This window comes from Ambystoma mexicanum, chromosome 7p, assembly GCF_040938575.1.
Source record: "Ambystoma mexicanum isolate Mex_15411 chromosome 7p, UKY_AmexF1_1, whole genome shotgun sequence".
Taxonomy (NCBI): domain Eukaryota; kingdom Metazoa; phylum Chordata; class Amphibia; order Caudata; family Ambystomatidae; genus Ambystoma; species Ambystoma mexicanum.
This window is the reverse complement of record NC_090939.1, coordinates 933,820,538-933,844,813: the sequence shown is the minus strand read 5'-3', so window position 1 is coordinate 933,844,813 and position 24,276 is coordinate 933,820,538. Positions and strand designations below refer to the sequence as shown.

At 50.0% G+C, this 24,276-nt stretch overlaps 1 protein-coding gene across 9 annotated transcripts in view; it reads right to left on the bottom strand.

Moving 5' to 3' along the window:
- The window catches only part of SENP7 (SUMO specific peptidase 7), a 1,759,378-nt gene that overhangs the window by 385,472 nt on the left and 1,349,630 nt on the right, over positions 1–24,276 (bottom strand). For all 9 annotated transcript variants that reach the window (XM_069637251.1, XM_069637256.1, XM_069637257.1 and 6 more), the window contains one exon: positions 18,805–18,897. In XM_069637251.1, coding sequence (XP_069493352.1) covers positions 18,805–18,897 — 93 coding nt within the window. The remainder of the gene's footprint in view (positions 1–18,804; positions 18,898–24,276) is intronic.

The following is a 24,276-nucleotide window of genomic DNA, read 5'->3' as shown; positions in this document are numbered from 1 at the left end:
TATGGGTAGATGTGGAGGCCCTGCGCTCTGAGCAGGGCCGCCACAGCATTCATGAGTCTGGTAAATACCCTGGGGACCGAGATGAGGACAAAAGGAAGGACCGTGTATTGAAAATGGTAGCCCATGATCCTGAACCGTAGGAAAGAATGATGGTGCTGCCAAATCGGGGCTTGTAGGTACACGTCCTTCAGATCCAGGGAGCACATCCAATCTCCCTTGTCCAATGTCTCCGCTATAAAAGCTGGAGTAACTATCTTGAATTTTTGCAGGGGTAAGGTGATGTTGAGGGTGGAAAGGTCTTGCAAGTGCTCTCAGGCGTGCCTGGTTCTTCTCCTGAATGGCGAAAATCCTGGAGTAAAAGCCAAAGCCTTGCTCGGAGGCTGGGACTTCCTCCACTGCCTGGCTCTCTACCAGCGACCAGATCTCCGCCAAAAGAGTTGCTGTCCCAACCTGTGGGAGTGGAGAGGAGGAGTGAGGAGAGGTTGGGATAGGAAGGCGGTACCCCGTGAATACTACGGATAGTATCCAGGGGTCAGCAAAATTCTGGTGCCAGAAATACGCATGGAGAGCGAGCCTGCCCCCCACCGGAGACACGTGGACCCGAAGGGGTGGGTCATGCCTTCTTTCCCTCGGAGGCTGTCGCTGAGGAGGGGGGCTGGAACAATCCCTTACTACCCTCCTCCCCCTTTTTGTTGCTTGCGCCTGCTCTGAGATGGCGAGCGGACCGGCTGCCTGGATCTGCGTTCCTGGAAGCCGTCCATATGTACGACACTTCTCTGAGCGCTGCTGAGATTGGGTGTACGATTTGGCGTGGTCCTTGTAAGGATGGATAAAGACTTAGCTGTTTGTGAGCTGTTTTTCTTCTTTTCCAGCTCTTCGTCCGTAGAGGAGTGGAAGAGGTCCCCCTGTACCCCCCCCCCCCCTCTTCAACGGTAGATCTAGTATTCGTTCCTGGACATCCGGGTTGAATTTTGTTGCCCGGAGCCAGCCTGTTCTTCTCATCTCTGTGGCAATACAGATGGCATGGCCTGAGGTGTTAATATGAGCCACTGTGGATTCCAAGAGGTCATGCGCCACTAGCTTGGCTTCAGCTAGCCCCACCTTAAAGCATTATTGGCTCTGGATGGGGAGTTCCGGGAGAAAGTCCGCAATTTTCTGCCATAACCTTTGGTTGGTGGCTGCCAGCATGGCATCGACGTTGGCTTGACGTAGACGTAAACAGGCGTTGGAATAGAGTTTCTTGCCATATGCTTCCAAGATCTTCTCCTCCTTGCCTAGCAGCGCCGCAGAGGAAGAGGCCGAGGATGACTGGGGCTTGGAGTATAGTGATGCTGCAGCAGTCACTGAAGAGTGTGACTGAGGATGGGGCGAAAGCAAGAGTGTATCCCCCTCCACCTGCCTGTACTTGGCGTCCAGGTGTCGATTGACCGGCTGGGCCGAGTGGGGTTTGAGCCAGCCCTTCTTGGCCAGGGAGACTATATCGGTCTGCATAGGAATCCCCGTTTTGGCAGAGGGGTGTCGAGTGAGGACTTCAGCCTGAACCACCTCTGCCGGCTGCTCGACCTCGGGTTGGGTTAGGCCCAGCTACTCTGCCAGACAAGCAAGACGTTCGTGGAAGGCCCTGGCTGAGGATGGCGTGTCTGGATCCTCCTCGTCATCCGTATCCTGCAGATCTGGAGGATCCTGTGGAGGAGGAGTAGTAGGCGCCGGAGGCTGGGCTACAAGGCCTGCGGTCGGAGGCTGAGGAGGTGGCGGCTGCGGAGTCGGCTGGGGAGCCGGAGGAGGCACCTGTGGTGCCACTAGCATTGCGGGAAGCCCTTCCCTGATGGCATTTTTGATGATAACCCCAATCTGAGGTGACTTCATGAGGCTGAGGAACTTCTCGAAGAGCGCCTCCTCACTGGCCAAAGAGGTGACAAGGGGTGGCGACGGGGTAGCGGGGAGCTGCTAGAGCCTCTGCGTTCCCTGTCCATATGGACACAAAGGAAAGCTGCCCTGCGCAAATGAGGGGTAGACATTAGGCCACCTACCTGGTTGAGGCCAGTCCCACCTTGACACTCGTTCTTCGCCGAATTCCTGGAATGGCGACTGATGGGTGCCTCTTTCTGGCACAGCGGCCATTTTGTCAAGCTGCCTGCCACGTACCTGTGACGTGTTGTTCGGCCCGCTGGGCCCGGCCTCCTCCAAGACTCTTGCGTGTGGATCACAAGGCCTACCATGCTCCACGGGCCTAGGCCCAGTAGGTGTGACACCCTTGACCCGGGGGTCGGTAGAGCTGCGTTTAGGCACCCCCTCAGACGTATTGCCGGTATTAGGGCGTAGCCCCTGAGCCATGGTGCCGGTAAAAGGGCGGAGCTCCTCGGGTGGAGACCCGGTAAAAGAACCTTCCGGTCCCTCAACACTGCGACCCAGGAGGATCTGAGGATCCCTCGACTCGAAGGCCAGTAGCTGAAGCAGGCTCGGCGCATGTGCTGGTAAAAGAACCGGATACCCTGGGAAGGAGTCTCCCTTGCGGGGTGCGATGGAGAATATCGGCCCTACCTTGGGCCTGGTTCGATGCTTCACGAAGTTCTTGAGATCCTCTGTAGGGGACCTCTGGAAGAGCTCCCTCCACCTGGCTAGTCTGTTCTTCAGCATCTTCGAGGACAGCGAGTCACACGCTGAACATGAATGCCAACCGTGGTCTGGGCCAAGGCAACGTAGGCAGAGGGCGTGGGGGTCTGAAATTAGAAAGAGTCTGTTGCAAGGTGGACACCTGCTGAACCCTGTAGAAGTCGACATGCGCCGGGGAGGAGCATGACACCTGAGCACCGAGTACCTGAATGATAAACAAGACAAAAAAGACAAAGAAGAGGTATCCGCGCGTGGAATTACATGGCCAAAGCCAAACCCAAGAGCGCTGGTGAATTTGGCCCATTCACGCGGAAAAGGGAACTGAGGTGTGGCGCCGGAGGGCCGAGTCATGGCAGCGCATGCTCCCTGGGCCGCACCCCCGCGCACCTCCAAATTTAAAGGGAAGAAGGATTTTTCTTGTGAAAAAGGTTCTGTCTCCCATCCCTTGGAAGGGACGTCCATACAGTATGGAGGAAAGGGGACGGGACATAAGAGTAGCTGGAAGAAGCTCAAAACATTGTGTTAATCACTGTTTCTTTGCTTATTGACATCCCTACACATTGTTTAGCTTTACTTGCAGTTGTGAGGACAAGCATGAGTTTTGGACACAGACAGACTTTTAAGTTGAACTCTTTGACTCAGACATTCCTTAGTTTTGTTCAGGAAGGGAAATTCCACCTTAGTATAGGGCAAGTTAGGCCTTCTACCATCCAGACATTTGATTTAATAAACCGTTTTGTTTTTAACTTTAAATCTCTTGTCTGTACCTTGCTTAATGATGCCTTCACAAAATACACTGGCCCGTATTAGCATCTTTGGTTTCACGTGCGCTTACGCAGCGCAGCTCTGCCGCTTGATTCCCTCTTTGGGCTGCTCAGATATCTCTTCAGCTTCTCTTGCAGCTCTGCTTCTGCACGCCTGATTCCCTTCAGGTCCCGGTAAGGATTATGCTGCCTCTTCGAGCTGCAGCGCCCAGGAACTCTTGTGGCTCGTGGCGTCACCACAGAACGTCCTGCTCACGAAACGTGTGTCTCACACTCTGCTGGCGAGCTCCACTGCTCCGCCACACCAGCTCATGTCTCCAGCATTTGCATGCTTCTGAGGGTGATGCAATGTCTTCTCCTGAACAACTTTTAATAGTGTGGTTGCAATTTCTTTTTTTTTATTTGGTTTTAAAAGAAATCGTATTGATCAACATACAAATGTCATTTGAAACATGCACACATTTTAAACTGTTTTCATCCCCCCTCCCACCTGAAGAACATCAATATGAGAATGCAAACCACATTACTGTTTTCCCCTTCCTCCACCCCCACCTCCCCCCCACCCCTTGGCAGAACCGTGTCCTTCAATTTGAACGCCTGTTTTAAGCGTGTGGGCGAGAGGTTCCAAGGAGAGTGTGAACAGCATTGCCGAGAGCGGGCAGCCTGGTCTCTTACTGCTCTCCAAATTGAACCATTTAGAGTATTCAGAGTTAGCCACGACAGAGGCCTTGGGAGATGTGTAGAGTGCTTTGACCCCTTTCCTAAACGTAGGGCCCAGCCTGACCTTTTCAAGTACTGCCTCTAAGAAACCCCACTCCACCCTGTCAAAGGCCTTTTCAGCATCCACCGACAGGAGAGCTGGGTCGCCCGCCATTTTCTTTGACTCATGGATCAAATGTAGCATCTTATGCATGGTATCAGCCCCCTGTCTTCCCAAAATGAATCCGACCTGGTCAGAGTGTATTAATCAGGGCATATGGGTCTCAAGCCTGGCTGCCAGTACACGTGTGTAGAATTTGGCATCGATATTAAGTAACGAGATTGGGCGGTAGGACCCATAATTGGGGTACCCAAAGGCGGCATCAAGGAACCCATGGGGTCTCGGCCCTCTTAGGGGATGACAGTAATGAGTGCCTCTTAGAAGAAATCGGGGGCTATCCCTGTCTGTAGGATGTCATTAAATAAGGTGACCATGGGGGTCATTCTGAGTTGGGCAGTAAAGGTTTACAGGCACCAGTAAGGATGCCAGTGCCGGTAAACCCTTAGCGCCCTATTCTGAGGTCCCTTAGCGGGTCCCAGCAGGAACGGCTGGTCTGACCACCCGTTCTCTGCGGGTCCCGTTAAGGGACCTTGGAGCTAATAACAGGCCCGTTATTAGCACCTTCCCCATTGAGCCCTCTGGGGGCTCAATTGGAATAGGGATTGGTTTACTAAATGGGGACTTACCGGGTCCTCCAAGGTCAGAATGACTCGGTAAATCCCCATTCAGTCAGACCGGACCCGGGTTTCCAAACTCTGAATGATCCCCCATGAAGGGGAGAAGGGATGCCATAAAGGTTTTATAGAAACCTCCTGTGTATTCGGCCTTACCCAGTGCTTTTGCAAGTGGGAGCCTCTTGATCGCTCTCTCTAGCTCGTCGCTTGTGATCGGGCGTCTAATATTTCCATATCATCGTGGGAGTGTCGAGGCATATCCACTCCCCCCCTCCCCCAAGTATTAACCTATATCCGATTTCTCATGTGCCACTTCAGATTTGTATAGCTTCTCATAAAACGTCGCAAACACCTCTGGAATCTCTTTCGGGTCTGTCGTTAGGGTACCTCCTCCCCATCTAGGGCGGCAATTGACCTTTCTGCACGTTGACCCCACAGCCTGGCAGCAAGCAGCGCATCTGCTTTATCCCCTTTTTCATAATGTTTCTGTTTAAGGAACTGGAGTTTGTGCACAATCTGACCCTCCTCCAAGATCCAGAGTTCCTCTCTTTTCCGTCTGACCTACGCAATTCTCTCCGCTTGATCCGGAGTAGCATTTAGAGCGGCCATATCTAAATGAGCGATCTTCTCCTTTAAACCATTCTCTATTAAGTTCTGCTTCCTCTTTTTAGTTGCTCCCTCTTATCAGCATCCCCCTCCAAGTAGCCTTCCCCACTTCCCACACCATTCTTTTGGATACCTCTCCCGTGTCATTGAGTTCAAAGTATTCCGTTATTCCCTTCTCCATTTCCGGGCGGAAGACATAGTCCTTCCATAAAGTTTCGTTACAACGCCATTTCGCACCTCGGGGTGGTAGGGCGAGCAGGTTCATCTCGACAGTGACCATATTGTGGTCTGACCATGAGACGGGCACTATCTCAGAAGCAGTCGCAACATCCCCCACCCCGGCTGAAAGGTACAGGTAGTCTATTCTAGTAAATGCGGAATGGGGTGGCGAGTAAAATGTGCATCCTGTCTCATCTGGATGAAATGCTCACCAAATATCCTGCAGCCCATACATCCCCACCATCTCCACCACATCAGCTCGGCCACAACCTGCAGGTTCACGTGTCTCTGGACTCCCGGCCCTTCTGTCCAACCCCGGGTCCATCCATGAGTTAAGCTCTCCCCCCAGTATTATATGGCCCGTGGCCTCTAACATTATCTTTGGGACCATGCATTATAGGAATCTGGATTGACCTACATTCGGGGAGTAAAGTGTTGCTAACGTGACCGGTATGTTGCGCACCAGTCCTAACACCACAGACCCCTCCATTCCATGTCTGCCCACCCCTTGGCATTCTCTAGCTACAGCCCCTTCACCATTATACCCACTCCCGCCTTCCGTAGGGGGCCAGAGCCCCAATATTCCGTTGTAAGCCTGGAGTGGGAAACCCTACGCTCTTTACCCTGGATATATTTAGTCTCCATAAGGAAGAGCACATCGGGTTTCGCCCTCCTGAATTCCCTGGAAATCAAAGATCTCTTTGTGGGCGAGTTTAGGCCCTTTACGTTGAGCGTGCCCTCTCTGAGAAGACCCACCTTCGAGGGATCAGATGTTCCTGCCATGTGTAACTTTCTGCATATACCACTTGCAAAAAGTGCCTGTTCCGTTGATGCTTAAACCATTCCCCAATACCCACAACACAACTCTGATTGAACTTGTCCCGGGCCCCCCCCCTCCCGTCCCAACTCTCCCCCCACCATTCGGCGTCCAATCTGTAAGGGAACACTCTAGTGCTCCGTGGAACTCTCATACCACCTACTAGACTCCACTGGCCTCACCCCTATAGTGTGGGGCTCTTTGGGGGGGGGGGCGCTTTGGACTACCCCTGGTCTCCAACTGTGCGCTAATAGCCCTGTGGCACACCCGATCAGGCGCATTGAACCCCTGAGAGGGGTCCCTCTGGGAAACGCAGGCACCTCAGCATAATAGGTGTCGACCAACTGGATCCTCACCGCACACAGACAGTTGTACCCTAAAAAGGTGCTGACCTCTCTGATCCATTCCCACGTGCCTGGACCTACGTGGGAAGCCACGACCAATCCAAATAGGCCTGCTGGGGACCTGGGGGCGCCGGGCCTATCTCCACTCAGTTATTCTACTGCTCCCTGAGGCCCAACTTCCCGGTACGCTTCACCATCCCCCTCCTCCAGCTACAGCCTTTGGGACCCTCCCCGGCTTCACACCTTGACTAAAGGACGGGTGGAGGGGGGAACAGAGTTCCATTAACATGTTTGCAAAAACTCCCTCTAAACTGGCGGGGGAAGATCAGAGCCTGAACCCACCACGTCGGCCCCCCCAGCCTCCGAGGACGCATAAAAGATGCTTGAGTACATACGCAAAGGGTTCACTACGCTGCACACCAAACTGAATGACATGAACGGTACTATATCCCCCATTCAAAGCCCACATTGAGAAAACTGATGGCAGGGTGGCTGAAATTGAGACGAGTGTGGGTGCCACTGAAGATGACCTGGGCTCCCTTCGGGCGGAAGTTTCCTCACTATCCAATCGGGTACGGGAGGTGGAAAAAAAAGAACGAGGACCTTGAATCACGTTCGAGCCGGAATAACCTCCGCATAATTGGGGTACCCGAAGATGGCATCAAGGAACTCATGGAAGACTTTGTTGAGCGCACACTGCTGACACTGCTAGACTGTCAGAAGCTCATGCCGCAGTTCGCAGTGAAAAGAGCCCATTGTTCCTTACCAACTAGACCAAGACCTGGCGCGCCTCCACATCCCATCATAGCCAGGATCTTAAACTTCCGCAACCGAGATGCCCTCTTCAGGGCTGCTAGAGTCAAAGATGAACTTTTCCTAAGGTCCGCCAGGATCCACTTGTACCCCGACTTCTCCGTAGCTGTACAACAGGAGCGCAAAACCTTCCTGGTTGTTAAAAAGAGGCTTTGTGACCTGGGGGTCAAATACTCCATGCTATACCCCGCTAAGCTGAGAATTGAACACTCCAATCAGGTGTTGTTCTTTACAATCCCGGAAGAGGCCTCTAGATTCATGGTGTAACGCTCACCTGATTCCCGTAGAGGCGCCGGTCTTGACTGGGCGTATACCGTATCTTCAAAGGTGATGTGTAACACACGGCTGGCTCTTTGGGCTGGACCTCTGTGCACTGTATGTCTGACTCGAAGGGTAAGATGTCTGCAGATAGAAAATATGGGATTAAGGAACTGGGTTATTGAATGTTTCTCTCTTCTTCCCTTTCTCTTCTCCTGTAGAACCCCAAAGGTTAACGCTCTCACCTTAGGTAAGTGAACGCCGTGCTCTCCATCTGCCTCGGGGCAGGGTGCTGTAACCAGTTTCTTCACTGGATAAGGGGAGCAGGCCTCTTGACTTCAGAGGACTGCTGTCCGTCGTTTACTGCACGAACGGTAAGTTTCGAGTAATTCTAATGTCTTTAAAGTCTTTAGTAATGATGTTTCTGGTTTTGCAGGGTTCCGGCGATGGCGGATGACGGGCTGAAGTGAGTTGAAGATGGAGCCCGTGTGATGAATAGAAGCGCCTGGCAGCACGTAAGTAAGCGCTAGTTGCCTGCTTCACAATGCGCTCTAACTGTCTTTTTATTTTGCAGGTATAAGTTCGGAGCGGCTGCAGGGTGCCGGAATACCCACTGGGTTAGATGTGGAAAGGAGTAATGGCACGTGAGTATTAAAGTTCCCCAATGTCTTTAAACGCACCTTGTTTTGTCTTTCAGATGTGGGATGCAGCGCCGAAGGCCTCCGGAGCGTGCGAAGAGTTGGTAAGCTTTTGTCTTTCAGATGCCGGAATGCAGTGTGAAGACCTCCGGAGCGCACGAAGAGTAGGTAAGCCTTTGTCTTTCAGATGCCGGAATGCAGCGCGAGGCGTTGGTGACAGCCGATGGACCAGGTAAGTGAAGAGCTGTCCCTGAAGACCGTAATGCTAACCGGTTCTTTCTTGTCTTTATAGGTGTTGCTGAAGACTGGATTCAGGATGGTAAGCCTTTTTCCTTAGGCCCAGGATCAGATGCAGAAGACACGATGAGCGTTCTGCTGCAGAGGATGCAGAATAACGCAAAGCAAGATTCATCCATCGGGTGTGGTTTAAATAGCCTCCTGTAGTGCTTAGGTGTCTCCTTCCACAGCCACGCCTAGGTAAGAAAAGAGTTCCTGCTTTCCAGAACAGTTCCAGTGTTCTGAATCTAGGGAGTGGCTCCTGCCCCACCCAACAGGAAAAGTAGTTCCAAACAGAAGAGGATCAGAGACTCAACTGGCAGGCAAGTAAGCAGCATGGTCTGCTGCAGGTAAGTCCACCCAAGCATTATGAGCCCGGCGCTTCCAGCGCTGGGACGGGGCATATTTATGAGCCTGGTGCCACTGGCGCCAGGACTGGGTCCAAAAGGTCCCAATTGGGACTGGTTGGCACTCGGAACCTGGGTTATGGATCTGCTTCCAAGGGAGTTGGGAAAACCCTGACCTTTTGGAAGCAGAGATCATGACACATGGATGATCATTTCCCCGGGTAACTCTCCCCAGTAATGCCTCTCAGTTTAATGTTCTGGCCCTTCAACTATATTCTTTCTGGACGAGAGGCTCCCCGCCCATGCAAGTAGAAGATCTATGTTTGTTAACAATGCACAAATGCTTCAACCTGTTTCAACGACGTGTTGATCTTCACTCCATAAGTTCCTAACTATGTTTGTTGTTTCCCTTTGCTAAGCACCACAAATATCCTGAAGTTCTCCAGTCCGGAGCATCACCACCAGGCCAGCTCTCAGGCCCCTGGGAATCGATGCTGTTGGTTCTGTTGTTGATATTGGGTTATCATTCATCTTTTTGGGGGAGGGATGTGGGTGGGGGCGGGATGGGTCGAGTGTTATGTAAAAAAATGCTTGACGTACACAAAATAGGTAGAGTGTGGAACAGTGCCAGATCAGTTGCGTACTTGTCGAGATATATGGTCATATCAGACTTGTGTTCATTGGCTTCCACCCCTTTGGCATTTAAAGCTCATGCTGCATCTGCATACAGATGGGGGATAATAGCTTTACGTTTATGAGCTGGAATGTACAGGGATTGGGAAATTACAAGAAAATGAGACAGTTACAACTTCATGCTGAGCGCCATGGCGTTAAAATCCTTTGTTTACAGGAGACGCACGCTTGTTCCGAACAATGTGAAAAGTTTGCCAAACCATGGGGTCCTCAGAGGTACTATATGAACTACTCTACTCAAAGACAGGGGGGGTGATGACTCTGATTCATAGAAGCCTCAAGTCTGCCTGCAACTCCTCACAAGTCGAGCCGCAGGGCAGATATGTGTTGCTGCATGGCATCCTACAGAATAAGGAAGTGATTAACATTTATGGTCCCAATGTCGACAACCCTGACTTCTACCTACACCTAGCCTCCCCTCTTGGAAAGCTTCCCCCTGATCCTGATCCTATTGGGTGGTGATTTCAATACAATATTAGACGTTAACCTAGATAGGTCGGGCTCCAGACCCCGCCAACTCTCCAGAGCAGCCTACTCCATCCTGAAGTCACTTACCCGCTTTGCGATTGTAGACGCATGGAGACTCATGTACCCAGATTCCCGATCATACTCCTTTTATTCATTGGCACATGACCCACATTTGAGAATTGACAGATGGCTCATTTCAGACATATTCATAAGACATTTATCTCACCTATCGATTCTCTCCAGAACCATCTCTGACCACTCACCGGTGGTCATTTCCCTGTCCTGGGGTCAAGACCACAATGGATTTAGACACCTCACGCCCTCCTAGATGCTGTCTTCAGTTCCGAACTGGAGTCCTCCATTGAGGACTTCTTTGAATTCAACACCAACACCAACTCAGTCACATCGCAGTCCACCCTTTGGGAATCATTTAAAGCCTACACCAGGGGCATTGCCATTTCCAAAGAAAACGGTATCCTGAAAGTGATTCGTGCAGACATTACGAAAAGCGAATCGACACTTGCAACCCTTGAGGCCCAATATGCTTTACTTCAATCCCCTGAGACCCTGGCATTATTAGGAGTGGAACTGGACACGATCTGCTCTCTGGCCGAGCGAGAGGTGAGGTTCCTAGATAAGCCTGGCCTTGTAAGAAAATACGGGGAGGGAGAGCGGCCAGGTCGAATCTTGGCCAGACTGCTTCGCCACGAGTTTGGAGCGCTCAACATACCTGCGATAGTAAGACCCGATGGCACCCTAGCCACATCACAGCAGGACATCAATTCTGAATTCTTGGCTTTTTATGTATCCCTTTAGTCTAAACCTGGGAGTGTCCCGCCAGCAAAGATTGATTACTACCTTGAGAACCTTCCTCTCTCAGTTCTTTCCACTGAAGCCAGCTTTTTCCTCGACAGGCCGTTCATTCCTGAAGAATTCTCAGAGGCCATCTAGTCATTAACATCTGGCAGGTCCCCAGGCTCGGACGGCCTTCCAGTTGAATTCTACAAACAGTTCAAATCACTCCTGGTCCCCCACTTAATGGCCCTATGGGAGGAGGCATGCGAGGTTGGCAGGCTCACACGCTCTTTTCGCGAGGCCATGATAACGGTCCTCCTTAAACCCGGTAAGCCCCCAACCCAATGTGGCAATGTACCGACCCCTCTCACTAATAAACTGTGATGTCAAAATCTATGCCAAACTATTAGCCCAATGCCTAGCCTCATTTATCCCATACATCATCCACCCAGACGAAGCGGGATTCATCCCGGGTCGTTCCACCTCCCTGAACCTAAGACGTCTGTTCAACGTAATTAGTAGAATCAGCCCGAACGTTCAGGCACTGGCCGCCACTCTGGATATGCAAAAAGCATTCAACTCCGTGTCGTGAGAATACCTCTGGCGAGTCCTGAAAAAATGTAAATTTGGACCCAATTTCCTCTCCTGGGTTAAGCTGCTTTACTCTGGACAAGTGGCTAGGGTCCGTACTGAGGACAGATGCTCACCCCTTTTCCAAATAGCCAGAGACACTCGACAGGGCTGTCCCTTCTCACCATTAATCTTTGCTATAGCCATGGAACCCTTTGCTGACATGATGCGGCAGTCCCATGCACAAAGAGGACTGTGAACAGCGGGTCAGTCGGACATTATTTCCCTTATTGCTGATGACCCCCTGCTTTATATTCATTCCCCTGCTACCAACCTAGCCCCGATACTGGAAGATGTGGTCCGCTTTGGGCGCATCTCGGGACTGAAGGTGAACTGCTTTAAATCCACCCTTTTCCTGCTTATGGGCTGCACATGTCCCCCTCCCGATCTCATGGAGATCACATGGTCAAAATCTAAATTCACCTACCTTGGCGTGGAGGTGGCACGCTGCTCTGAGGTGCTACTTTATGAGAACTACCAGAAATATCTCGCGCACCTAGACATGAAAACCTCGCGTTGGGCAAAACTCCCAATCTCCCTGGTGGGCCGGATAGGGATACTAAAGATGGTTGTATTACCCCAACTCCTATATAGATTCACCAACCTCCCCCTGTGGCGTGGCGATGGATTCTTTCAGGCACTAACCCGCACAATCAACACCTTCTTATGGCATTCTGGTGCAGTCCGTCTTAAACTGGTGAAACTGACCTCTCCCATGGAGAGTGGTGGATTCAGCACCCCTGACTTCCTCAGGTACTGGTTAGTAGCGCAATCCCAATTCGCTTCACACTGGTTCAATACCCCGGACCCTCCTCCTCACGTTCGGCTGGAGAGACTGGCAGTCGGCGATCGGGATATCTGCTCTCTCATTCTCAAACCCACGCCAGCCGACCCAGATTCAGCTGACCCTGTTGCCAGCACGGCTCTTGCTCTCTCCAAAATCTGGAAACTACTAGATACACCCCATCCTTTCCACGGGGACCTGCCGCTGTGTAACTTCCTCCCAAAGGTCCCATGAGTGCCACAGCCTATTGTCTCCCGGTGGACCGAGGCTGGGTACGAATCGCTCTGGGACATTTTTGTCCAGGGAAACTTCCTTGAATGGTCGGACCTTCCACTCTCCCTGAGATGGAAAACATCTGCGTGGCTTCAATACTCGTCTCTTCGGAAAACCCTTAAAACTAAATTCCCCAACTTCCCTACAATACCACCCGATGACCCCCTCATTGCGGAACTGTGTGCCTTCACTCCTCGAAGGGGAAGGTGTCTAGACTTTACGCCCAACTGCAAGCCAGAGTATGCCCCTCGTTCACTAGGTTGAAACACAAATGGTAAGAAGACCTGGGGGTGGAAATGACGATGAGCGCTGGGCCTGAATGTGTACAGACACCCATAATTCCCTGTTTAAGTTAATACAGTTCAAAGTACTGCACAGATATCACCACACTCCGAGCAGGCTGCACCGCATGTTCAAGGACCTCTCCCCAAGATGCCCCAGGTGTAGTTCCGATAGCTCTACATATAGCCATATGATCTGGTCCTGCCCTCCCTTGTCGCAATTCTGGTCTGTTATATGCCTTACTATGTCTGCTATGCTAGAACACACCATCGACCCATCTCCAGCATGTTGCCTCTTCCACGACTTCCCTGAACTGGGCTGCGACTCAAAAACTGACTGGCATCTGCATGCTTCTCGCTGTGCGCTGCATCTTAATGCACTGGCGCCGACCCGGAGCACCTACACATGCACAGTGGCTAAGAGCGGCCACATGGGCTTCGGATACTGAAGAATCCTGGGCTAATCAGCAACCAACACACTCGAGGCCTAGAGACATCTGGCTGAGGTTCCGCACCTACATGTGTTCCACATACGCTGACTCAGACACTGAATCCCCCATCCCCTGCCCCCCTCCTGTGACCACCTCATGAGCTGTGGCTTCTCAGCCCTCACCAGACAACTGTATGTTGCCAGTTATATGAATATGGAGAGTGAGCATGAGCTGTACCTGCACTGCATCTACTGTATATGATTGAACCATTCACTAATGTCACTCGTTTCTTTTTTGGTATTGTCAAGCTGAAAAATAAAGGTTTAAAAAAAATAAAAATTGATCGTGCTCCCCTCCCATTCGAATGTGAGCGAGAAAGGGTAGCCCCACCGATAACGGACACCTTTTTCTTTTAACCATTTGGTGAACGCGGAACACTTCCTTCTCATGGCCAACGTGAGGGACGACAGATTCTGATCGATTGAGACCCTTACTGTATCCAAGGGAATTTGTGGACTGCACCTAGCCTTTTCAAGAACCCTGGCTTTGTTGGCGTAATTGTGGAATCGCGCCAGGATTGTCTTTGGGCCACCTGCAGAGCCTCCAGCTCTATGTATGCGATCAAGCTTTGGCTCGTAGATAGAGTCATCTTCAAATAGGTGTTTCATAAGCATATGGAGGGTCCTCTTCAAATCCTGCTCGGTTTCTCCTTCCTTGGCCGGAATACCGAAAATGCGTATGTTCCCGGTTCTCTAATTCGTCCAGTTTAATGCAGAACTCTTCTTCTCTGGTTTCAATGTCTGCAATTCTCTAGTCCAATGGGATTCTAGCGTGGCAAGGGAGGTTTGGCTATGCTCCACCTCGGCAAGTCATATTTCCATCTTATAAATCCGCTGCGTTATTCTGTCAACTATCGCTCCTATGTCGGCTAATCATGCATTCCATTTCGTTCAGCAGGTCCACTACATCCGCCTTGGTTGTGGCTGCCTCTGGTCCCGACGCCGCCATTTTGAGATCTGATGAGGGGGATGTTTCTGTGCAGTGCGGGGAGAATCTGTACGATGAGAGCTTCTCTCTAACGTTCATGCGTACTTGACCCAGAGCACTTCAGGGGGGTGTGTTCTTTTCAATATGCTGTTCCTCCAGACCGTCTATATGCCAGGGGCGTTCTTCATCTCCTTAAATAGAGAAGAGGGTACACGCCCCATATATGGGGGCCCAACATCCTCAGTGTCCAGTAGTGATCAGAATCCATGAACAGAATAGTGGGCTCCAAGTATGTCCCCCTTGATGAGAAGGCGGGTGCATCAGGGATCCAGGCGGACTCTCGCAGTGTTCTTCTCCCAGTGGAAATTAATAGGGGGAACTTTGTGAATTGAGAAGATTGCGTCACCTCAGGGAGGGCCACAGTCTCTTTATTGTCAGGGGAGCATGGGGTCGAGGAGGGCACATGCCTTGGCAAGCAGGGGCCCAACCCTCTACTATCTCCTTGTTCCGATCACCCTCTTGGGCTTGCGATGGTCCCCGCGGTCGATTCTCTGTTTAACGGTTATCGTAGATCCGGACCCACGGGGCAGCCACCTGTTTGAGGTGTGCCGTAGCAGGGTGAGGCTAGACAGTCCGCCGTTATTCAAGGGTCACTCGTAGCTGGTGCTGTGGCCACTAAGACAGTTGCCCCCTCGTGGTTCGCAAAGTTGGGAAATGTCCTTGTCCCTTAACGGCTGTGCTTGCCACATCTGGAGGAGGGCACACGCCCCGATGTCGGGGGCTCAACCCTCCAGTACTTCTCTTGTGCTGCTTGCCAAGTTGCGTCTGCTGTGCTCTGTGGAGATTGTATGTTCTTTCCCAGTATCCGTGCTGCTGTAGATACCCCAGCCTATGAAGCATATATATGCTCTGTCGTCGTAAAGGGAAGGTTGCAGATCCGCACTGGTGGGGGAGGTTATGATTTCCCTGGGACGCTAAACCAGGATTATGGGGGAGTGCAGCTATTATTGTTCTGTAGGGTGACTCCTGAGCACCTGTATGTTAATCTCTCATTTCCAGAGCCATATGAGGTCACTCAATAGTAGCTGGTCACGTTGATGTCCTGTTCTGATGTTTTCAGAATGATACCAGTAGGATGATTAGATTTAAAGCACACTTGTGCCCCAGAGGATGCCCTTCTGAGATTCTGGCCTTCCCCCTACACCCCTGCGTCAAACTCTGTTTTCCGAGCTATGGGTTGTTTATCATTTAGTGTACTCCTGTCCCGTTTATCATGCAGCCCGGGAGGTTGGCCGTAAGTTGCCCCTATCTCTGTTTCCTGTGGGCACAGTGGGGGGCGAATCCAGACCCCAATGTCCTCCGCTGTGTCAGGGGCCAAGCGGATGGTGCAGGGCAGCAAAGTATGAGCTCCAAGAGACACTTATAAATGATTTAATGCGCCACACGTGCGCGCACCGAACCGGAGCAATCGCAGGGTGATCATCCGCCACCGGATTCACTTGGAAATCTGCCAGTGCGCGCCTAGCACAATGCTGTTGTCCCTGTTGGATGTACAGGCCAGATCAGGTCATGAGCCCCACTCACGTACAGGGCAGTTGTGAAAGTTCAGGAGCCGCCACGCGGCCCAGGAGTTAGCACGCAATTCTAGGCCACCCAGTGGTCAGAGGGGCCGACGGGGCCATGCGCTGCAGTCTCCTACTTTTAATCGGGCGATCCAGAGACTCCTTCCTCGGGCGTCTTCCGGGGCTGACTCCACTTGACACATCGATCAGGTCCTTGAATCCAGGCCTGCTGTCCGTTCCAGGGCTCGCTGTTCCACTTGTGTTGTTGGGCATGAGGGGCAGCCCAGTCTGCTGGCCCGCGAGATGTTGGCAGTCTATGAGCCGTATACGTCAGATTAGGCTCCACTATGGGAGACGCTCATAGGTCTATCACTCTGGGTGCCCTCCTATGCGGCCCACGAGTATCGCCGCTCCTCTCGATGAGCCCAGGCCGCTGGCTCCCATGCACTCGTAGAGAGTCACAGGAACATGCAGGCCCGACTCCCATATGATACGCTGGGGGGCCGCGGGACAATTACCAAGTGCGTGTATCCCGATTCCTCCATTAGTTCAGCCACCTCACTCCCTCGTGGCGCAGGGCTCTGACTAGGGGATTCACTTTCGTTTTCGGGGCCGGGCATCGGGGCTATATCTTCGGTTTCCCACAGTGGATTTTCTCTGCTTTTTCGATCAACTATGCCCACATGCGGTCATATCTCGCTCCAGTTGGCCAGCACATGTGGGGGTCCAAGAGTGGGGGCTCAAACCCTCTCAGGGTACCGTGGAGTCAGGAGCTCACGTGAAGGGTGACTGCATTCACGCGCCCCCTGGTGGCCGTGTGGTTGCCATTTTTAATTGTCCTGTGCACAAGTGTTTTTACCAATCTAGTACACTAATTGAGCTTGAGGCTCCTGTTGCTTTACACCAATTCCTCCATCCTCCTCTTCTCACTACTAAGGTGGTTGTAGGAGTTGAGTCCATTGGTGTTAGTTGATGCACAGCATTTGGAGAATTTCTCTCAATGATTCCACATGAAAGGAAACCAGGAGTGAAAAGGGTTTTGTTGGAGCTTTTATTCTTCAGGTCATAAATGGTAGTTTGACCTGAAGAATATTGGGAAAAGGTTTATTTATTTCACTATAGGGGGGAACAAACGCATGGCAATAGGCTATTAGGGTATTGGGCATCAGGGGTTCTTCCTCATGAGTAAAGGGGGAATACTGTGTCATCCAATTAAGCCATAACCTCTCCCCAATAGGTGTCTCCTCCCATGTGATCCTCCCTCCTACAGCTGCCCCGGGGGTCAGGATCAGGTTGTGGCTGCCATCCCCTGGTCACATGGGAGGAAGTCCCGATGGGGAATCTGTCATGACTCTATTGGATTCATCACACTCCCCTCGTAGGGAGTTTGGCAGACGGGGCAAACTCACCTCCCAGTTACTGCCACAAGGAGAATGCCTCTGAATGAACCCTTGTTTACGGTATGGGTACCATGCCTGTATTTTAGTACTGTCATGCCTTTCGGGATTCCCAGAAACCACCCCGGGCTCTTCGGAGCTTTCCAGTCTCTGTAGGTTGCCCATGGGTCTCTCGTTACCATTCGGGCTCTCCTCCGTCTCTCCAGAATCTTTGGCGTGTCCGCAGTGCTCACTGGTTCTCACGCTGTGCGACCCCTGTTGGTCACACTCTCCAGCTCAGGTGCTTAGCGGATTGGGCCTTTTTCTGCCCCTCTCCCTGGTCCAAGGGCAACAGACCACTCTGGAATGCCTCTACCGATGGGCCGTCGTCCCGTCTTCTGCGGTCTCCGCTCTCTTCTCCCTTTCGGATTTCACAGACCACTCCAACTGCCATGCTGCTCTGCTCCTGTGCTGGATTGCCTTCAGGACTAAGTGTTTTGTGTAAGTCCTTTCTTTTTATATCCTCTACCGGTCTATGCTTACATGGCTAGACTGCTGCTCCTAGTTTATGGAAGCGTTCATAATGCCTCCATGTATCTCCTTCATCTCAGTAATTGTCATATACCTCCTACTGGGGTAGCCTGGCCTCTTCCTCATTTCAGTAGAGTTTAACTCTATGTAGCTACATATGTACATGGGTTGGTTCCGCACCTCTTCCTCGTCTCAGTGGATTTACAGCAATATATGTGAGGGGATGGAAAGGATGGAGAGAGTGGAGGTGAAGGAGAGGTGTGTGTGCGGTGTAAATGCTGCATTCTCGCCAAATAGTCGTCACTGGTACAATAGGGGATTTCCCTCCCCATGGGATCCTCCGGCTGAGTACCATCGCCAGGGGGACTATCTGGCAGTAGGCCTCACCTCCCTAGCCTCATGGGAAGGGCCTCCTCCAATGGAAACAGCGACGACATCCTGGGATTCGTCACACTAATAAGATTTCAACTATTTAGTTTTCAACATGTTGCATTTTCGACCTTTTACTCTCAATCTGATAATTCTGACAGTAGAAAACTCAATCAGTTGAGATAATGCCGTGGAATGTATTACCCCACTTCTATATTAGAACAAGGGATCAGTGTAGCAATTTTCATGTTTTAAATATTTGTGGTTGCAACCTTCCTTTAGTGACTTGCCAGATTTCCTAAACTCATTATCAAGCATGGGCGCCCCTTACTCAACGGGAAAAAGAGCGTCAGTGGCAAAAACAAATATGTCTATTATTTGAACTTCTCCATTCTCAGAAATTACCAACTTATTGCAGGCACTGTCTCCGGCATTAAACAGGGAATAACCTGAATGATTGTTTTAGCTTTCCAAGTATTAGAATGCAATACTTACTCTTCATTAACAGGCACAAAGATAAAATCTTTCTTGAAGATATCCACATGGCGAGTCCAGGTTTTAACTCTATGGTGTCTCCGTTGTGCTGCCCTTTGAAGAAACAACAAATAAGAAATGTTTCAAATATCATTCCATATTATAATCAATTCAAAGAAACATCCAGATTGCTTTACAGGTCCCTAGACTTCAGTAAGTTCAGATGTAGCATTAGGTAGTAACCTTAATGTTTTAAAAAAAGAAAAGAATTAAGGTAAAGATTGGTAACTTGGAAAATAATACAGTGCATTGGGCAGAAGCTTGGGCAAAAAACATTACAAATAACATTGCTACATTTATTGTTATGTATCCATTGAAACTGTTTGCCCTGAATGAAGATTTTTAGTACAGTACTTACTATAAGGATGTGCAATATGTAACAAAAGTATTGGCTAGCAAGGACAACAACGGGAAACAGTAATTCTCGTACTACGCTCCAGTCCACTGGAACTCCTTGCCAGTATCAATCTGGACTGCTCCACGTTTCCTTCAGTTTAAGAACTGAAGACCTATATCTTTCAACACCACATTAGTGTAAACTAGAATCAGACTATCTTGTGCACACGCTGTGGTAAGCAAGAATCAGGAGATGGACAAGATGGCCTTTTGAGTTAAAGTTTCCTTTATTTTGAACACCAAAACATGAGCTGCCCCTACCTTTCTCTGCCCCATTCTAAAGAAAAGAAGGAGTCTAAAAGAGTGCTTGTCAGGATAGCCAAAAAAATAAATAGCCTTCCGTCCACAAAACTGTTCTATCCCGATTTCTATCCCTACCACTATAACAGAAACAGGCCTAACTGTAAAAAAGGTAAAATAAGAGCTTTTGCCCAACAAAAGAATGGTGGCTGGTTTCAGACCCCATGCGTATGTCTCGTTTATCAAAAAAAGGGGCTCATTGTTCTAGCATCCCCTCTTCAGGTTGTGGATTGCCAGGGATTTTGTCTCAGTCTTTACCCCAACCCATAAGTGCAGGGTGCTCTCCTTGGGCTCCCCACCAAGGGCTCTTACAGTCTCCAGTGAGCTACCTCCTGGTTTTTAACCGTCTATGGAATCTTGTTTCTCTCACTCCGCCTTGAAGCCTTGTTTCTCTCCCCGAGACTTGGGGTCTGGCTTCTCTCACCCCCGCCTTGGGGTCTGGGTTCTCTCATTCCGCCTTGGGGCCCGGGTTCTCTCATTCCGCCTTGGGGCCCGGGTTCTCTCGCCCCGCCTTGGGGTCCGGGTTCTCTCGCCCCGCCTTGGGGTCCGGGTTCTCTCGCCCCGCCTTGGGGTCCGGGTTCTCTCGCCCCGCCTTGGGGTCTGGTGTTGGTCACCCCACCTAGAGGTCTTGTTTTGGTCACCCCGCTTTGTGGATCTAGTTTCAGTCACAACCCCTTGGGGTCTCGTTTGGTTTCTCTCACTCCGCCCTGGGATCTGGTTTCTCTCACTCTGTCTTGGGGCCTGGTTTCTCTCACCCCCACCTTGGAGTGTCTCCAGGTAGTTATCTCTTGGCTTTTACCCCTACGTGGGGTCTTGGGTTTCAATCCCGCCTTGTTGTCACATTGAGTCCTTCCACCCACCTCCCGGTTTCCTGGAGCGACCGTGAACATTCCATCTCTGGGGGTGTTCCTCCTGGAAGACGGTCCAATAGGCCAAAGAGGATTCTTTGTTCTGGCCTTTCATGGTGTTCAGTATCTGACAGAGTTGGAGCTGCCTTCCAGCTGTCTTCATGCGGGGCGTTGCCGTCACTTCTTTGTCGCACCTCTCATTTGCCACTCAGGTGCCGTCCACTGCTTGAGACTATTCACGGGTGGACTTTGCCGGTCTATGTCTTGGCAAGGCTGACATTCAATCGGCAGGCTTGTCTGTGTCTTGATCCTTCTTCTTGCCACACTTTCCAGGAGGACAGTTCTCCTCTGCAGGCTACTCTTCTCTTGTATAGCAACACTGATTGGGTCTTTACCTCCACACAACCAAGGGGGTCTATTCTCTGATCTCTCTTCATATGAGTGGACAATGCCCTAAAAGGGCCAAAAACCATACCAGCTTTTAGTGTAGGAAGTTGCAAGTTATTATACAGTTTAACTCCCATATAGCCAACAAAACTATTAGCTTCCTGAGACAAGGAAGGATAATATCTGTGTTTAGGGATTGCCTGTTCTCTAAGGAGATGGTCAACCCCAGTGCGATCCTGCTTGCCCTAAACCCTAGGGGGTATAGTTCTTAGCGGGCTCACCTCCCTAGTCCCAAAAAGAGGGCTACCCGTAGGGACTAATTCCCTGAATTTGTCACAACCCTCATCCATATATTGCACTGTGCTAGTTATTGATAATTTTTACTTGATGACATGTTGAATTCTCCAACAACCTTTTGCTCAATTATCTGTACAGCTTCAGACCTAGCTTCGAGCTATATAAATATGAGATGATGGGATAACAACAAACGGCCTGTTGAGGTCAGTTGAGAAATATGTATACAAAACATGATGAGTGGATAAACGAGTGGTATACACCGATGGGTTCCAGTGACACCACAAATAACTAAAGCAAAGCAAGTGCTCTCTGGCACCATTCTGAAACCTAAAGTGGAAACCATCCTCACCCATTCATAATTCTATGATGATGACATTGTTACTGCTGTTGCCCATAAAGCAGATGTAGCCTCCAAGCCTTTGCCTGAATAGTCTAGTAGACATGCAAACACATGCTTGTTTGCCAGATCGTAGCACTGGAATTGAGGAGAACAATCCATCTGAACAGGGCCTGTTTGGAATCAGCCCTGCCTGCCTGAGCTGGTCATCATTTTTTATATCCATTATCCACGAGACTTGGAAACCTTTGTGATCCAAACAATGATACCTCTCTGCCGTCAAAGAAAGGTTAGTCAGAGGAAAAAGGCCAGGAGATGCCTTCTGACACTACCGTAGGTAGACAGGATGGTCTTACTCTACAGTCACCATTTCCCTGCGGAAGTTGAGGTAATGAGGCATGACAAAAAGAGCCTGGAGATCACTCACCAGCTCTGCAAAAGTGATGGAAACGAGGAAAATCGCCTTAATAGTGAGCAACTATAAAGGGCATGATTGTAAAGGTTCAAATTGAGCCCACATTAAAACTGTAAGAATAAGGTAAAAATCCCATGAAAGAACAAGAAACCATTGCAGTGAAAACTGATTCAATAACCCTCCCAATAACTGTACAACTGTGGGCATAGCTAAGAAGGAGCCCATTTGGGGGTCCTCTTAAAGACCAAAATAGCAGCCAAATACATATTGAAAATGCCACTATGATCATAACGCCATTTTGTGCCAAGGAAAAGGGAAAATCCAGAATTTAAGGGGCCCTACACGACTAGGGATCCTGATCCTCCCCACAGCAATATCTTGAACACTTAGATCTTAAGCCATGAAAGGAGAAAGGAGCAAAAGTGTCAGAGAAGGGTGGAGGTGGGATAGAGCAGAGACTAAAAGCATAAGAGTGGAGGCAGAGGCTAAAGAGCAGGGACTGAGACAAGAGCGGGAAGAGGGAAATGGGAAAGGAGCAAGGGGGAGGAGGGAGAAGACAAGGAGTGGCAAGAAGGAACAGAGGGGTAAGGAGGAAAAACTAGTTAGAGCAACAGTGGAGGAAGTGAAGTATAACAATATGTCAAGGTAGAAATCAAGAGTAGATGACAGAAAACGAGTAAAGGTGGGATCAGAGGAGATCGGAAGGAGAGAATAACAAATTACTCACCCTATTTCTGATGGATATTCCTCCCACAGATTCATCATTTTATATTTATTTATACCCTGCTTTGCAGTCACTGAAATCTTTTTGACAGCAGGGGGTGCTGTCTATTGACATCACTCGACAGTTAGCCTGACCGCTTCCGGACGCAACCATGTGGTAGTATAAATAGCCTGCACTGTGCACGTTGCCTCAGTCCCTAGTTTTGGCCTCCTTTGTTCAACCGTCTTGAGGAACTAATTAACCTGCATGGGCGTTGAACGAAAGAAGAACAAAAATGTGCTCACAGTCAGAGGGTTAGGCGATAAGGAATCTGTGGGAGAAGCATCCATCAGAAAGAACATTAGCGGGGGTAAGTAATTTGTTTGAATGGATTGCGTCTTCCCACAGATTACTCACTAATATAGACTCCCATATCAGTTTTGGAGATGGAGGTGGGAGAAGTGGATTTTTGGGGAATTTTAATTATAACATAATATTGTGCAGAACTGCTCTTCCAAAGCACGCGTCCTGCCCTGGCAGAGGGTCTAAGCAGTAATGCTTTGAGAAAGTATGGAGGGAGGACCAGGATGTGGCATTGAACTATTCTGGAATGGTACAACTCTTTGCAGAACCGAAGTAGTTGCCACACCTGGTGGAATAGGATCTTAAGTTCTCAGGGACATCCTTTCCAGCAATGGAGTAGCACTATGAAATGCATACATGATTCATTGTGAGAGTGTTTGTTGGTCACTGCTTGTTCTAATTTATGACCAGTCTAGCTAATAAATATTTGCTCATCCTGTCTGATGGCTGACATTCCTGAAATGTAAAAACAAAGCCATTTTCGGGTCAAGCCTTTGTAATGTCACTTCATCATTAGAAGAGTGAGGAGGCCGTAGAAAGCTGGCAGTGTGATCTTCTGTTTCAGATGAAGTTCAGAAACCTCCTTGGGAAGGAAAGAGTGACAAACCCTCAAAACTACCTTCTCTTTGGAGAACACTGAATAGTGGCTTGCAAGATGGAGCTGGTAGCTCACTAACCCTGCAGGCAGAAGTCATGGCCACTAAAAATATGGTTTTCCAGGTTAACAAACTGAGAGGACAGGAATGGAGCTCCTAAAATGGTGCACTCATTAAAGAAGTAAGTACTAAATTCAAATTCCAGGAAGGAACCATAAAAGGGACTGGTGGGAATGTATAGGTGAGTCCTTTCAAGAATTGTATCAAAATAGGCATCTTAAAGAAGGTGTAACGCTCACCTGATTCCCGTAGAGGCGCCGGTCTTGACTGGGCGTATACCGTATCTTCAAAGGTGATGTGTAACACACGGCTGGCTCTTTGGGCTGGACCTCTGTGCACTGTATGTCTGACTCGAAGGGTAAGATGTCTGCAGATAGAAAATATGGGATTAAGGAACTGGGTTATTGAATGTCTCTCTCTTCTTCCCTTTCTCTTCTCCTGTAGAACCCCAAAGTCTTTAGTAATGATGTTTCTTAATGGCGGATGACGGGCTGAAGTGAGTTGAAGATGGAGCCCGTGTGATGAATAGAAGCGCCTGGAAGCATGTAAGTAAGCGCTTGTTGCCTGCTTCACGATGCGCTCTAACTGTCTTTTTATTTTGCAGGTACAAGTTCGGAGCGGCTGCAGGGTGCCGGAATACCCACTGGGTTAGATGTAGAAAGGAGTAATGGCATGTGAGTATTAAAGTTCCCCAATGTCTTTAAACGCAACCTGTTTTGTCTTTCAGATGC